The sequence below is a fragment of the Scomber scombrus genome, unplaced genomic scaffold (assembly GCF_963691925.1).
Source record: "Scomber scombrus unplaced genomic scaffold, fScoSco1.1 SCAFFOLD_221, whole genome shotgun sequence".
Classification (NCBI taxonomy): domain Eukaryota; kingdom Metazoa; phylum Chordata; class Actinopteri; order Scombriformes; family Scombridae; genus Scomber; species Scomber scombrus.
Window position 1 is genome coordinate 13,895 of NW_026910372.1, and position 15,977 is coordinate 29,871.

The 15,977-nt window shown below is 43.3% G+C and overlaps 1 protein-coding gene across 1 annotated transcript in view; it reads right to left on the reverse strand.

Annotated features, from left to right (window-relative positions):
- Positions 1-248: 248 nt before the first annotated feature.
- LOC133976963 (protein EFR3 homolog A-like) overlaps positions 249-15,977 on the reverse strand; it is a gene marked incomplete at its 3' end in the record, with an annotated part of 40,030 nt that continues 24,301 nt past the window's right edge. Inside the window, exons 5-6 of the mRNA XM_062415102.1 lie at positions 4,765-4,886; positions 249-398 (exon numbers count right to left, since the gene is read on the reverse strand). Coding sequence (XP_062271086.1) covers positions 249-398; positions 4,765-4,886 — 272 coding nt within the window. The remainder of the gene's footprint in view (positions 399-4,764; positions 4,887-15,977) is intronic.

The window sequence follows — 15,977 nt, forward strand, 5'->3', positions numbered from 1 at the left end:
GTGAAAACCACGTATAAGCCTCATTCTCAAAGGTGGAGAAAAGTCTGATATTGCAGTTGAAGTCAGCTTCAGCACAGCAAACAGGACTGACTGAATATGAAATATGAAATATAATAAACTGAGACTCAGGAATGAAGTTACCTCTACACTAGAAAAGTTCTCATCTAGGAAAATCTAATATTTGGCTCAGTGACCCTTCGCTCCAGAGCCGGAAGACAATCAATCACAGTAGGTATATGTTAGGGTACCTGTCCAGGTCCTCGCTGTCCTGCATGTTGAACAGCATGGACGGGATCAGCTTGTCCATGTGCTGAGGCTCCCAGATGATTGCCTGCAGCTCGTCGTTCACCGTCTTCCTCACAACGCCCTGCAGGCCTTTGATCCCCGCCACACGGATCCTGACAGGGACGCACACACACACAGAGACTGTTAATGATACATGAGAACACAAACACACACACACACACACACACACATGCATAAACCCTCCTGTTGTCCTCGAGTCAAGGAAGGAAGGGAGGAAGAAGGAAGGAAGGAAGGAAGGAAAGGAGGGAGGAAGGAAGGGAGGAAAGGAAAGAAGGAAGGACTGAGGAAGGAAGGTAGGAGGGAGGGAGGAAAGAAGGAACGAGGGAGGAGGAAAGGAATAGAGGAAGGGAGAAAGGAAGGAAAGAAGGATATAGGAAAGAAGGAAGGGAGGAAGGTAGGGGGGGAGGAAGGAAGGAAGGAGGGAAGGAAAAAAGGAAGGAGGGAGGGAGGAAGGAAAGAAAGAGAGAAGGAAGGAGGAAGGAAATAAGGAAGGAAGGAAGGAAGGAAGGAAGGAAGGAGGGAGGGAGGAAGGGAGGAAGGAAATAAGGAAGGGTGGATGGAAGGAAGGAAAGAAGGAACAGTCAAACAGACGGGGTCAATTTGACCCGGGAGGACGACAGGGAGTTTGGAAGTTCAAGGGGATGTGTCGTAATTTCAACATTACCTACCGGTCAGTGATTTTGTTTTTTGTCGTTGTTGTTGTTGTTATTTATGTACTGTTATTATGTCGGATACTAAACACAGTCATACTTCTAAAACTTGAGAAGTCAAAAGTCAGGGCTTCAACTTGCACCGAATCCTTCATTTGCAACATCAAACTTGCCAAGAAGCTGTTACGAACTTGTTTAGCATCCTTGTAAAGAGCCATCTGTTATGCATTTGTGGTTGCTTAGGCGGTTGCTAAGGCGGTTGCTAAGGTGTTTCCACTCTCATATCTCAGATGTGATTCAGCTCCAACATGTACGGATGTGATTTGAGAAGTGAAAGTGAAATCCTGCTACTATAGTTAGTTTTATTAAGAGGCTTCGTGATGCCGACCAATCAGAGCAGAGTGGGCTCATCAGGAGGAGGAAGGGGGGGTCTTAAGAGACAGGAGCTAAAACGGCCCTGTTAATAAACAGAGGCTGAACTGAGCGGCTGCATAAAGGACCAGTAGAAGATAAATAAGGAGTTTTTAACTGGAAATCATGTAAAGATATTCCAGTAGAGACACAGAATATAAATATAGAGCTGGAGATGTGAAGAATATGAGTCCTTTAACCAGAAATGGAGGCGTTACATGAGAAAATCCTCCACTGAGTCTACTGTCTGCATATCTATTTACAGCTGTTTGTGGTTTCAGGTTTCTCATATTCATGAATCTTTGCATCCCTCAACTTCAACTTCCAGCTCTCATCTGGTTACTGAAGGAACATAATAACACCGGTTTATTGTAATTTCCATCACACACACACACACACACACACACACACACACACACACACACACACACACACACACACGCACACACACACACACACGGACCGGTCTCTGGACTCAGGTGCAATCAGAGCCCCGGCACTGTTTACTATTTCCGTCTCTCTATTTCCCGCCGTATACAGCTGTATGAGCAATAATATGAAAAGCAGGGCGGGTGACCTCGCCTTCGGCTTAATCCAATAACCGCCAGAGAAATTCTATTTGGGAATTCCTCTCCGCCTACAGCGAGAAGCCGCCGAACAGAATAATGAAATTGGTGGGGGAGAGAAAAAAAAAAAAAAAAAAAAAGGCAGAAGTGAGAAGTCACACTGTTTACAGCTTGGTGGCGGCGAGGTATCAAGCCAACTCGAAAATAATCCCAGCATCCCCCTTGGCTCCCCCTCGTACCCCCCCCCCCCCCCCCCCCCCCCACACCTACGGCCAAACACTCACAGAGGCGTGCACACATGTACACTCATACATACAAATAGAGATAAAAAAAGGTGTATTTTAGTGCTCACACACTCTACACACACACACACCTCTACACACACACCTCTACAAACACACACACCCCTACACACAGACTCACACACACACACCTCTACACACACACACACACACCTGTATATACACACACAAACACACACCCCTACATACACACACACCTCTACACACACACACACACACATACACACACACACGCCCCTACACACACACACACACACATACACACCTCTACACACACACACACACACACACACACACACACACACACACACACACACACTTACACACACACACACACACACACACACACACACACACACACACACACACACACACACAGATGTCAGCTGCTGCAGTGTTCATGTATAGTTTTAACACACAGCTGATCTGTATTAGATATTAAGGGATGTAACAGCTCAGCAGGAGCAGAGTCTAGTAAAGTTGCCTCTCCGCCGCTTTCACTGCAGCAGCAGTTAAATAACACCAGTATTAAACTAAAATAAAGTGCAATCAAGCTCCTGATAAAAACATAATAACACTTTTTACAACATGAATCTGAATGTCTTATAAAGTAAAACATAATGTAAAAAATAGATGTTTCTCTTTCAGTTTAATCCTGAGACTGAATCTATTTTCACACATGAAAAATAAATGTGGGTTTATTTAACCTTCCTGTCGTCCTCTCGGGTCAAATTGACCCCGTCTCTTTTGACTGTTCCTTCTTTCCTTCCTTCCTTCCTCTTTCTTTAATTTTTCCTTCCTTCTTCCCCTCCTTCCCTCTTTCTTTGCTCCCTCCTTTCCTCCCTCCCTCCCTTCCTTTCCTTCCTTCCTTCCTCACTCCCTTCTCTCCTTACTTCCTTCCTCTTTCCTTCCTTTCTTCTTTCTCTCCTTCCTTCCTCTTTCTTTCCTTCCTTCCTTCCTTCCTTCCTTAATTCCTCCGTTCCTTCCTTTCTTCCCTCCCTCCTTCCTCCCTTCCTTCCTCCCTCCCTCCTTTTCTTCCTGCTTTCCATCCTTCCATCCTTCCTCCCTTCCTTCTTTCCTTTCCTCCCTCCCTTCCTTCCTCCCTCCTTTTCTTCCTTCCTTCCTTCCATCTTTCTTCTTTCCTTCCTTCCTTCCGTTCCTCCCTCATTTTCTTCCTTCCTTCCTTTCTTCTTTCCTTCCTTCCTTCCGTTCCTCCCTCATTTTCTTCCTTCCTTCCTTCCTTCTTTCTTTCCTTCCTTCCTTCCATCTTTCCTTCCTTCCTTGACTCGAGGACAACAGGAGGGTTAAATAAGAAGGTTTATATAGAAGCTACACTTTTAGTCTTAGAAGGAAAAATCAATATGTGCATTGAGTCTGACTCAATTTCACCACATGAAAGGAACTAATGAGAGATCAATGATCAATCAGCTGCTTCACACGGCTCTGAATGATGCTTACAGCCACACCAGGGAGCTAAAGAGGCTAAATTAAGCAATTCATCAATTCCTTGCTGGACCTCCACACTTTCACAACAATATTCAGATTAGTTCTTTTCATTTTTTTCCCAAATCAATAAAATGAAATAATCCGTGCACGTGCTTCATGAATAGTGCAGCCTGTTTATGGGTTTAATCAATAATCAATATGTCATCATGGCTTTAAACAGCGGTGAATTTAAACAGATGATTTAAAGTCAACAGGGAGCGTGTGAGTGTAAGAAGGCAGTAAAATGATAATTATTTGTCTAGCCTGATGAAAAACTGTCATATCGGCTTTTTTTCTCTGATCTCTCTGACCCCATCTGTTTTGATTGTTCCTTCTTTCCTCCCTTCCTTCCTTCCTTCCTTCCGTCTGTCCTTCCTCCCTCCCTCCTTCTCTCTTTATTTCCTTCCTCTCTCTTTGCTCCCTTCCTTCTGTCCTTCCTCCATCCCCCTTTCTTCCTTCCTTCTGTCCATCCTTCCTCCCTCCTTCTTTCCTTCCATCCATCCTTCCTTCATTTCCTTCCTCCCTTCCTTCTTTCCTCCCTCCCTCTTTCTCTCTTTCTTTCTTCCCCCCTACCTTCCCCCCTTCCTTCTTTCCTCTGTCCTTCTTTCCTCCCTTACTCTTGTCCTTTCTCCCTCCCTCCTACCTTCTTTTCCTTCCTCCCTTCTTTCTTTCCTTTCCTTCCTTCCCTCCCTCCTTCCTCCCTCCCTTAAATCCTTCCTTCCTTCCTCCCTCCCATCCTTCCATCTTCCTCCCTTCCTTCCTTCCTTGACTCAATGAAAACAGGAGGGTTAAATATTAAAGTGAATGGTATATAAAGCTGTATATAAAATTCTAAGCTACAAAAAGCTAAATACAGATTCTGAGCTTTTATACGTCTGGAAGATGCTAAATATAAAAACTCCACCTTTTATTACACAAAAAGTGATGTACGATCCCACAATTTAAGTCCTAAAGACATGCAAACTGTGTACTTCAACTGTGAAGTATAGTTTGTTTAAAGCTACCAAACAGACATGTCTATGAGGCCCGTCTCTGTCTTCTTACCTGGTTCTGGTCTCTGCGTCTTCATGGGTCGAGTGGCACATGGCACTAAACTGGGAGACGAAGAAATCATAGCGTCGGTGGTAGGAAGGCGTGTCCTCCTCGATGTTGGCAAACTTCACAAACTAGAGAGAGAGAAGAGGACAGGAAGAGAAGACAAACACTCATTAGTCTTTTTTTCATTGAAAGCCTTTTAACTTATTCTTCTATCTGTTGGTTTAATAATCTGTAACTGAAGGACAGAAACAGTCTCAACAGTATCGTGAGAAGCTGCTCCAAGATCATCGGACTTAAGCAGAGAGACCTCGGTTCCTTATGGGAACTACAGGTCATGAGGAAGTCACACAATATTTTCAGTACTTCCGGGCAAATCTTAAGAAATGAATTTTCATTATTGCCTTCAGGGCGTCGCTATGCCCAGCCAGGCGGAGAGTTCCGGTCCTCTGAAATGAGGCCAACGCGGAAGTAACTTAAAACTGCATTCTATCAAAAGGCCACCAGGGGCGACCGTTTTGGTGTCAAAAGGACTTCCGTCTCTATACAAGTCAATGGAGAATTCACCAACTTCTCACTTGATTTCTAACCTCAGTAAACGTTTTCAAAATGTGTTTATGGTCTCAATCGCTAGTTTAAAGCCTTCTTCAATGCAGTATGATGTTCATTTGGACATTTTGGCCTCCCTGATTTTATATGTGACGATAAAGCAGGGTATGCATTAGGGCGTGGCTACGTCGTGATTGACAGGTTGATTGGTTCACAGGTTCAGGAGGGCGCCTCATGCTCCTCCTGATGCCCATATAAGTAGAATCCTGTTTTTATTTTTCCCAGCATGCACCTGAAATTTTCAAGATGGCGCTGCTCAGATCTCCGAGCAGTAGTCCACAAACCAATGGGTGACGTCATGGATGTTACGTCCATTTCTTATATACAGTCTATGTGCCCAACCCGCTTGTAAGGGTAACCGACTTTCCAAGTCCTTTATCCCCTCTGCTGTCCGACTGCTGAACAAATCTATATGAGGTCCAGTTGTATCTGTATGTTATTACACTGTGCAGTTGGATACTGTAATGTATTTTTATCATTCAGAGCTTGTATAGGCTGCCTCTTAAAGCTGCAGTTGGTAAGTCTTATAAAAGTAACTTTTTGTCATATTTGCTAAGACTGTCACTATGTAAAGACAGCATTACATGAAACTAGTAATCTGTAAAAACAACCAGGCTCATTTAGCCCCATCTATTGCTGCTCCTACTGCAAATTGGCAAATTGCCAGAATCCACCGTGACCGGACAAAAAGAACCAATCAGAGCCAGGATGGTGTCTGATGGAGTGTCTGACAGCTGTCAATCACTGCTCATGCACACAGGCCCCTCCCCCTTCTCCTCAGCTCGGTCAAGCTCATATCTCCGAGAGCGGCTTCAGGAGTGTAGAGAAAGTAATGGTGCAGCAACAACAATCAGCGAGGTCAAAACTACCGATACCTCCGTGCGCATGTCAGCCTCCTCTGGGGAGGGACTTTGGAGGCAGAGAGGGAGGGGGAGGGATCTGAAAGTTGTACTTCTTCAATTTGATGCTAAGTCCTCTCTCTCCTTAAAGTTACCGACTGCAGCTTTAATGAACTATTTATTGGACTAGGGCCTGCAGGCTTTGCACACAGCTGCCAATTCTTCCTTCTTCTGTGTTTTATCTTGTTATTTATGTGTATGAGTGTGTTGTGGCATACGAGCTGTCAAATGAATTGTCCTTCAAGGGATTAATAATAAAGTTGTCTTGAATCTTGAATTTACACTTTTTGAGTTTTAGACTCCTTCAAATAAATATAAGAAGAGACGAGCCTGAAACAGCAATTTTTTCGTCACATCGTCATCATCAGTGTTTTAGGGTTGAATCAGTGTCGGTCTTATATGAACTTGAGGCAACAAGGGCTCGAGCAGTGACGATATTGTGACCATAGTTGTTTTCAGATCACTCTTAACAACTATTTTGAAGCTGAAGTTACAGGGGGATACACATGATTTTAGATTGCATATTCCTCCTGCCAAAATAGTGCAAAGACTCATTAGCCTTTGCACTATTTGAGTTTTAGACTCCTAGAAACAAATATAAGAAGAGACGATCCTGAAAGCAAAGCAATTTTCGTCACATCATCATCAGTGTTTTAGGGTTGAATCGGTGTTGGTCTTACATGAACCTGAACTGGAAACAGTGCTGATAGTGATAATAACCGTTAGAGAGCCTCCCCTCTTTTTATCTACCCTGTAATTTCCTCCCTCCAAACAAGTGTCCTCTGGAGAGGCCTCCTCTCCTCTATCTCTCTCTCTGCTCAGTCAGCTGTGCTCGAGTGCCGCTTCTGGCTAAGCTATCATTGTCCATTGCGGCAAATTTCCTCTGAACATTTTGGCATCTGTGACTCATACCTGTTAATTTCCTCCCATTTTGTACCTAACCTCTCCCGAGGGTAACGGCTCAGATGGAAGGAGGTGCAGAGGAGGAAATCCAGGTGATAGCAGCACCGGGCTCGGTCTAATTACTGGGCTGTGTTTATTATAAAAGGCGCTGAGGGCTTGACCCCGTCTGTTTTGACTGTTCCTCCCTCCCTCCCTCCTTCTTTCCTTCCTTCCTTGTGTCCTTCCTTCCTCCCTCCCTCCCTCCCTGCTTCTTTCCTTCCTTCCCCCATCCTCCCTCCCTCCTTCTTTCCTTCTTTCCTCCTCCCTCCTTCGCCATCTCTTTCCTCCCTTCCTTCTGTCCTTCCTCCCTCCCTCCTTTCCTTCCCTCCTTCCTTCTTTCCTCTGTCCTTCTTTCCTCTGTCCTTCTTTCCTTCTTTCCTCACTCCCTCCTTCCTCCCTCCTTTCCTTCCTTCTTCCTTCCTTCCTCCCTCTCTCCCTCCCTCCCTCCTTTCCTTCCTCCCTCCTTTCCTTCCTTCTTCCTCCCTTCCATCTTTCCTTCCTCCTTCCTTCCTTCCTTCCTACCTCCCTTCCTTCCTTCCTTCCTTGACTCGAGGACAACAGGAGGGTTAAAAGAAATCAGGTTTCACTTGTCAAAGGAAATGAAAAAAACTATGTTGTCAGATTTGTTTTATCTTGATCATTTTCAGCAGTTAAACAAACAAAAAAACACACTTAATTTGGTAATTTGGTAATTTGTAAACATTTATGTGATTTCCATTTCTCTTTAATTGAACCGAGCCGAATACTCTCACATGGAGAGGATAAACGCTTTAAGTGAAGAGCTGGCAATTCAGGCTGGAGCGAAGGTGTCATCATGTAAATAAGACTAATCAACAAAGAGACAGGCTTCATGCCTCAGCGATGCCTCGTGGGTGAAGCAGTTATGAAGGAAGGAAGGAAGGAAGGAAGGAAGGAAAGGAAGGAAGGAAGGAAGGAAAGACAGGCTTCATGCCTCAGCGATGCCTCGTGGGTGAAGCAGTTAGGATTCTCTAACAATGAGAAAATGAAAAGGTGACACACAAACACAAGCACAATTTGTTTTAACTCCCCTCGGGCAAATTCAAAGAGCTCCATTAAAAAAGAAAAAAAGAAAGAAGAGGAAGGAAGGAGAAGGGGAGGGAGGAAGAAAATGAGGGAGGAAGGAAAGAAGGGAGGAAAGAAAGAAGGAAGGGAGGAAGGATGGAAGAAATGAAGGAAGGATGGATGGATGGATGGATGGATGGATGGATGGAAGGAAGGAAGGAAGGAAGGAAGGAAGGAAGGAGGGAAAAAAGGAAGGAAGGAAGGAGGGAAGGAAGAAAGGAAGAAGGAAGGAAGGAAGGAAGGAAAGAAGGAAGGAAGGAAGGAAAGATGGAAGGATGGAAGGAGGGAGGAAGGAAGGGAGGAAAGGAAAGATGGAAGGAAGGAAGGAAGGAAAGAAGAAGGAAGAAAAGGAGGAAGGGAGGGAGGATGGTAGACACAAACACAAGCACAATTCATTTTAACTCCCCTCGGGCAATTTCAAAGAACTCCATTAAAAAAAAAAGAAGGCCATTAAAAAGTCCGGTGAAATTGAGTTGTTTTACTTTTCTCTGCATACTGATCACATTACAAGTGTTGAAATGTAAAATCCATTTATTAGTCATAGCCAGTGAGCCTTTCCATTGAAGTTGATTATTACACGTTGCGGAGGCACAGAGAATAAAACTGACTGTTTTACTATTATGTTGTCAAAGGTAACGTTTTATTTAAAGCGGCTTTTCCTAAAGTGTCTTTTTAACCCTCCTGTTGTCCTCGAGTCAAGGAAGGAAGGAAAGATGGAAGGAATGAAGGAAGAAAGGAATGATGGAAGGAAGGAAGGAGGGAGGGAGGGAGGGAGGGAGGGAGGGAGGGAGGGAGGGAGGGAGGGAGGTAGGAAAGAAGAAGGAAGAAAAGGAGGGAGGAAGAAGGAAGGAAATATGGAAGGATGGAAGGAAGGAAGGAAGGAAGGAGGGAGGAAAGGTAGGAAGGAAGGAGGGAGGAAGGGGGAAGGAGGAAAGAAGGAAGGAAGGAAGGAAAGATGGAAGGAATGAATAAAGGAAGGAAGGATGGAAGGAGGAAAGAAGGAAGGAAGGAAGGAAAGATGGAAAGAAGGAAGGAAGGAAGGAAGGAAGGAAGGAAGGAAAGATGGAAGGATGGAAGGATGGAAGGAGGGAGGGAAGGAAGGAAGGAGGGAAGGAGGAAGGAAGGAAGAAAAGGAGGGAGGGAGGAAGGGAGGAAAGAAAGAAGGAAGGGAGGAAAGATTGAAGGAAGGAAGGAAGGAAGGAAGGAAGGAAGGAAGGAAGGAAGGAAGGAAGGAAGAAGGAAGATAAGGAGGGGGGAGGAAGGAAGGGAGGAAAGGAAAGAAGGAAGGCAGGAAGGATGGAAGGAAGGAAAGAAGTTAGGAAGCAAGATGGAAGGAAGGAAGGAAGGAAGGAAGGAAGAAGGAAGGAAAGGAAGGAAGGAGAAAAGGAGGGAGGAAGGAAGGGGAGGGAGGGAGGAAGGTAGGAAGAGATACTTCCGCAAATTATTCACTGACTTACTAACAGGAGGAGGAAAGATTAGTATGTATATATATATAGAGACTGTTTAACACATGGTTAGAAATCTGTGTTATATGCCTCTTTGATGTATTCATATTTTTTTTTAGAGACATCCACCCCAAAACTCATAAACCGACTCAATATAAATGCTGATGTATATCTAAGAAGTTTGACCTACTTTATTAAACAGAGAAAAACGGTTTGGGGGGTTTTGCAGAGATTTTCCTTTTAAACATCAAGATGAGTAAAAATCCTGCATTTTCTGACAAGTCTATAATCTTCAGAGACTCTTCTATTGTGAGAATGTCCCCAAAAAAATGCTGCAAATACAAGCTTACATTTTACAGCTTACACTTTATTTTCCATTAAAAACCACTTCTTATTTCTGTAATTACTGTATCGGTGCAACCAATCGGCTCCGTTTCCATCTACGCCTGCAAGGAATAAGATGAAATGCAGAAAATGGGAGATAGATAATTATCAGAGTGGTGCTCGCTGGACCCTGATAGGATGTTTAAAACCATGAAAGACAAACATTAACTTCGCAAAAAGTAGTTTATTAAAGTGTACTACGAGTATATTTATTTTATACTAAAACTGAGGAAGTATACTTGAAGTCAAATTGACCCCGTCTGTTTTGACTGTTCCTTCCCCCTTCCTTCTTTTATGTCCTTCCTTCCTTCCTTCTTTCTCCCTCCCCTCCTTCTCTCTTTCTTTCGTCCAACCCTACCTTCCTTCTTTCCTCTGTCCTTCTTTCCTTCTCTTCCTCTTTCCTTTCTCCCGTCCTCCCCCCCCTCCCTCCTTCCTTCTTTCCTCTGTCCTTCCTTCCTACCTCCCTTCCTTCTTTCCTTCCTCCCTTCTTTCCTCCTTTCCCACCTTTCCTTACTTCCTTATTTCCTCCTTCCTTTCTTTCCTTTCCTCCATTCCTTCCTTCCATCCCTCCTTCCTTATTCCTTCCTCCCTTCCATCCTTCCTTCCTCCTTCCCTTCCTTCCTTCCTTCCTTCCTTCCTTCCTTCCTTCGTCCTCCCTTCCTTCCTCCCTTCCATCCTTCCTTCCTTGACTCGAGGACAACAGGAGGGTTAAAGTATACTTTTATAAACTTAAAAATGTTCCAATTTAGTCCAAGAGGTATTAAATTAGTAAACTTTCTAGTACACTACAAGTACATGGTCCGTAGTATACTTGCTATACTTATACTTACACTCAAGCATACTTAATAAAAATGAACTTCAAGTATACTACTTTATGCTAAGGGTTAACTTCTATCAGGAGCAGTCTACAAGTGTTATCTAAGCCTACGTCTGTGCCTGAACCCATCACGACCCAACGAGGACCCTCATGAGACCGTCTCATCAGCGGGTGACAGACGGCTCTTCAGCAGTTTGGAGGAAACTATCAGAAACTGGCGACCTGCAGTTCATCACAGGAATAAAAAGTGTTGATGTCTTATGTTGCAGACGGAGTCGTAACGCTTTGCTGCCTCCAGAGTCCTGACTCAGGTAATGATGATGAAGACCAGCAGCCTGGGAGAGAAACCCTCGTTTGTGCTGAACGATCATTAAAAGTTTCCTCTGCAGCTGCGACTTCATCGCCCTCGAGGCTCGCAGGGTTGGAGAAGTGCAAAGTATATTTACTTTAAAGACTTTGATGTGGAGTTCTTAAAAAGATGCATATTTTTTTACATTAGAAAAGGATTAAATGTGATGTGAAAGGTGTCGCTTGTAATGAAAACTCGGATCACCCTGCAGCAGAACTTTTAGCTTTGTTAAGGTTTATTATACAAAGTTAGCAGTAAGTTGATGAAGAAGGAGAAACCTCTAACAGTCAGATGTTCCTCAGGAGTACAATACTGAGCTTTAATCAGTGTTATTGCACCTAATGAGAGACTTTCTTCATCTTTTATGGTGTAAATATGTCTTTGTTTGCAAAAAACTATATAAGAAATGGACGTAACATCCGTGACGTCACCCATTGGTTTGTGGACTGCTGCTCGGAGGCCAATAGTATCGGATCTGAGCAGCGCCATCTTGAAAATTTCAGGTGCATGCTGGGAAAAATAAAAACAGGGATTCTACTTATATGGGCATCAGGAGGAGCATTAGGCGTCCTCCTGAACCTGTGAACCAATCAACCTGTCAATCACGACGTAGCCACGCCCTAATGCATACCCTGCTTTATCGTCACATATAAAATCAGGGAGGCCAAAATGTCCCAAATGAACATCATACTGCATTGAAGAAGGCTTTAAACTAGCGATTGAGACCATAAACACATTTTGAAAACGTTTACTGAGGTTAGAAATCAAGTGAGAAGTTGGTGAATTCTCCATTGACTTGTATAGAGACGGAAGTCCTTTTGACACCAAAACGGTCGCCCCCTGGTGGCCTTTTGATAGAATGCAGTTTTAAGTTACTTCCACGTTGGCCCTCATTTCAGAGGACCGGAACTCCCCGCCTGATCTTGATATGTTAACTTACACTTAACTTTAATATGTTAACTTGACTGCAGAGATGTCAAACTTCATGAACAAACTATTAAATAACTCCAATAACAGATATTTAAACTGACATGTAAGGCTGCTGCTATACTTGCTTTTTACCCATGAGTACACATATATACATTATTTTACCATATTTTCAGAGACCACAAACAGAAGTAATTTTGTATGAAACAGTTCAAATTTATGTTTTTAAGCAATTATCATAAATTATTAAAAGTCTTTCAACATTTTAGGTGCGTTTTTTTGGAGCTGTTAAGAGTTCAAGTTAAACATTTTAGTCATTTTTTCTGTTGTCCTCGAGTCAAAGAAGGAAGGAAGGAAGGGAGGAAGGGAAGGATGGAAGGGAGGAAGGAAGAAGGAAGGAAAGGAGGGAGGGATGACGAAAGGATGGAAGGGAGGAAGGAAGAAGGAAGGAAGGAAGGGAGGAAGGAAAGGAGGGAAGGAGGAAAGAAAGGAGGAAAGGAAAGAAGGAAGGGAGGAAGGAAAGGAAGGAAGGACGGAGGAAAGAAGGAAGGACGGAGGAAAGAAGGAAGGAAGGTAGGAAGGAGGGAGGAAAGAAGGAAGGAGGGAGGGAGGGAGAAAGGAATAGAGGAAGGGGGAAGGAAGGAAAGAAGGACAGAGGAAAGAAAGAACAATCAAAACAGATGGGGTCAATTTAAATTACATCGTGTTAAATCATGTTTGACACAATAATCTACAGTCACGGGTTTCTCCGAAGCTTTTAACTTCATGAAACTACTATTTAACATTCGTAAATACAACCACAGGAACTTGGGGACCCTGGGATCTGGATCAGGGGCTCCGTTCTGCCCTGGGGCTCCCTTGCAAGTTTATCCATTATTTATTTATGCATGCACAGAGCATTGTAAGTGATGTTAAACACCAAGAATGCCAATTGCATCAAATTATCATAATATTCTCATTCTTTCTATTTCTTCTTCTCCTCCTGTCTCCAAAAATCTGTTGGGAAGCTCGATGACTTGCATCTGTTTGAATTAACCCTCCTTATGTCCTCGAGGAAGAAAGGAAGGGAGGGAGGAAAGAAGGAAGGAGGAAGGAAGGATGGAAGGAAGGAAGAAGGAAGAAAGGAGGAAGGTAGGAGAAGAAGGAAAAGAGGAAGGTAGGAGAAGGAAGGAAAAGAGGGAGGAAGGATGGAAGGGGAGGAAGAAGGAAAGAAAGGAGGGACGGAGGAAGGAATGAAGGATGGAAGGGAGGATGGAAGAAGGAAGGAAAGGAGGGAGAAAGGAAAAGAGGAAGGAAGGAAAGAAGGACAGAGGAAAGAAGGAAGGGAGGAAAGTAGGGGGGAGGAAAGAAAGAGAGAAGGAAGGAGGGAGGAAAATAAGGAAGGGAGGAAGGAAAGGAAGGAAAAGGAGGGAGAAAGGAAAAGAGGAAGGGAGGAAGGAAGGAAAGAAGGACTTCTTTCCTTCCTCCAATCCTTCCCTTCCTTCCTTCCTTTTTTCCTGTGTTCTTTTCCTTCTTCCTTCCTTCCTTCAATCCATCCTTCCTTCCTTCCTTCCTTCCTTCCTTTCTTCCTTGACTCGAGGACAACAGGAGGCTTAAGATATTTTTTATGATGTAGTCGCTGTATGCAAAGCTTATAAACAGTATTACAATATTACAAAGAAGACAAAAAGAGGCAGAAGATGATAGAAAAACGGATTTTCTCTCCGGCGGCACATCTGGCTCCACCGGCTATAAATACCTGACGTATAAACTCCCCTTGTGTCTGACCTCAGTGGCTTCATGTGTCTGAGTGTGGCCTGATGAGTGTCTCCTCTATTGAGATGGAGTGGAGGAAGAGACACTTCTCGCCGTCACTAGTCTGCCAATTTTCTTGTGATAAAAGTTAACTGGAGGATAAATTTGAAAACAGCAAATGCCTGGCAGCGATAGACAGGAAATAAACACTCTGGATGACACATACATTCATACTGAAGTTACTAACACACACACACACACACACACACACACACACACACACACACACATATAAATATATACTGGGAAGGGTAAAGATGGAAAAGTTGTTCTGTGGTGAACAGCTTTTCCATCCAAGAAGGAAGAATGGAAGGGAGGAAGAAGGAATGAAGGAGGAAGGAGGAAGGAAAGGAGGGAGGAAGGAAGGAACAGAGGAAGAAGGAAGGAAAGGAGGAGGGAGGAAGGAAGGAAAGAAGGACAGAGGAAAGATGAAGGAATGGAAGGAAGGTAGGGGGGAGGAAAGAAATAGAGAAGGAGGGAGGGAGGGAGGAAAGAAGGAAGGAAAAGAAGGAGAAGGAAAGAAGGAAGGAGAGGACGGAGAAAAGAAGGAAGGAAGAAGGATGGGAGGAAGGAAGGAGGAAGGGGGAGGAAGGGAGGAAGGAAGGAAGGAAAGGAGGGAGGAAGGAAGGAGGGAGGAAGAAGGAAAGGAGGGGGAAGGAAGGGAGGGAGGAAGAAGGAAAGGAGAGCTCACTGAGTGTTTCCTTCCAGGTCGATGAACATATTTCCTTCCTCATGAATCATTTGAACACCAAAAGTTCTGCTGGTTTGGATCCATTCTAACTAGCTTACAGGTCTTTCTCGTGTATCTGCTGTGGTGACGTGAAGCCATCAGCGTATATGTGGGAGTGTTGCATCAGCCGTGTGACTCACTTCACACTGAGAACAGAGGGACCTTTATCTTCTCTATAACCACATTTTAAACATTCTCATTCGATTTGGGTGAAACTCTCTTTTTTCTCCAGATCCACTTAAACTTCGATGACTCATCCAAAGCAAAAACCTCCAAGTGTGTCTCCATGTGGTTTAGTTTAAATTTAAAGGGTTAAAATATGAAAATAAAAGTATGAATAACTTGCACACATTCTTTTTTTGTGGACCCAGCATCAAATGTCTGCTTTTAATCCATTTAGAGAGAATATATTAGAGGATTATGGCAAAAATGTGTAAGTGGTGTAACCATAAAAACTTTGTACCAAATAATTCAACTTGCTTAAAAACAGTAAATAAAGTCATCATATTGCGAGAAAAAAGTCGCAATATTACGAGAATAAAGTCGCAACATTACGAGAATAAAGTCGTACCATTACGAGAAAAAAGTCGCAATATTGCGAGAATAAAGTCGTAATATTAGGACAAAAAAAGTCATAATATTGCGAGAATAAAGTCGTATATTACGAGAATAAAGTCGTAATATTACGAGAATAAAGTTGTTTTATTGCGAGAATAAAGTCGTAACATTACGAAAAAAAGTCGTAATATTACGAGAATAAAGTCGTAATATTGCTAGAATAAAGTCGTAATATTACGAGAATAAAGTTGTAATATTACGAGAATAAAGTCATAATATTAAGAGAATAAAATCGTAACATTACAAGAATAAAGTCGTAATATTGCGATAATAAAGTCGTAATATTGCGAGAATTAAGTCGTAATATTGTGAGAATAAAGTCATGATATTGCGATTATTCTGGTAATATTACGACTTTATTCTGGTTATATTATGACTTTGTTCTCGTAATTTCCAAATTGTATTCATTCATTTATTTATTATTCCCCTCTTAGTATGGCCCTAGTACTCTGTCGTACTCGGCTTTGTAGCCACCGCCGTGAGGAAAATTTAAGTATCACGTCTCTCTCACCAAAGGCTGTCTTGTAGCATCATCACCCCCCCACCCCCCCATCACCCCCCCATCAACCCCCAACCTCCAGCTCAGCTACCTGCCACTCTATCCAATCCTTCTCTTCTGTCAGAG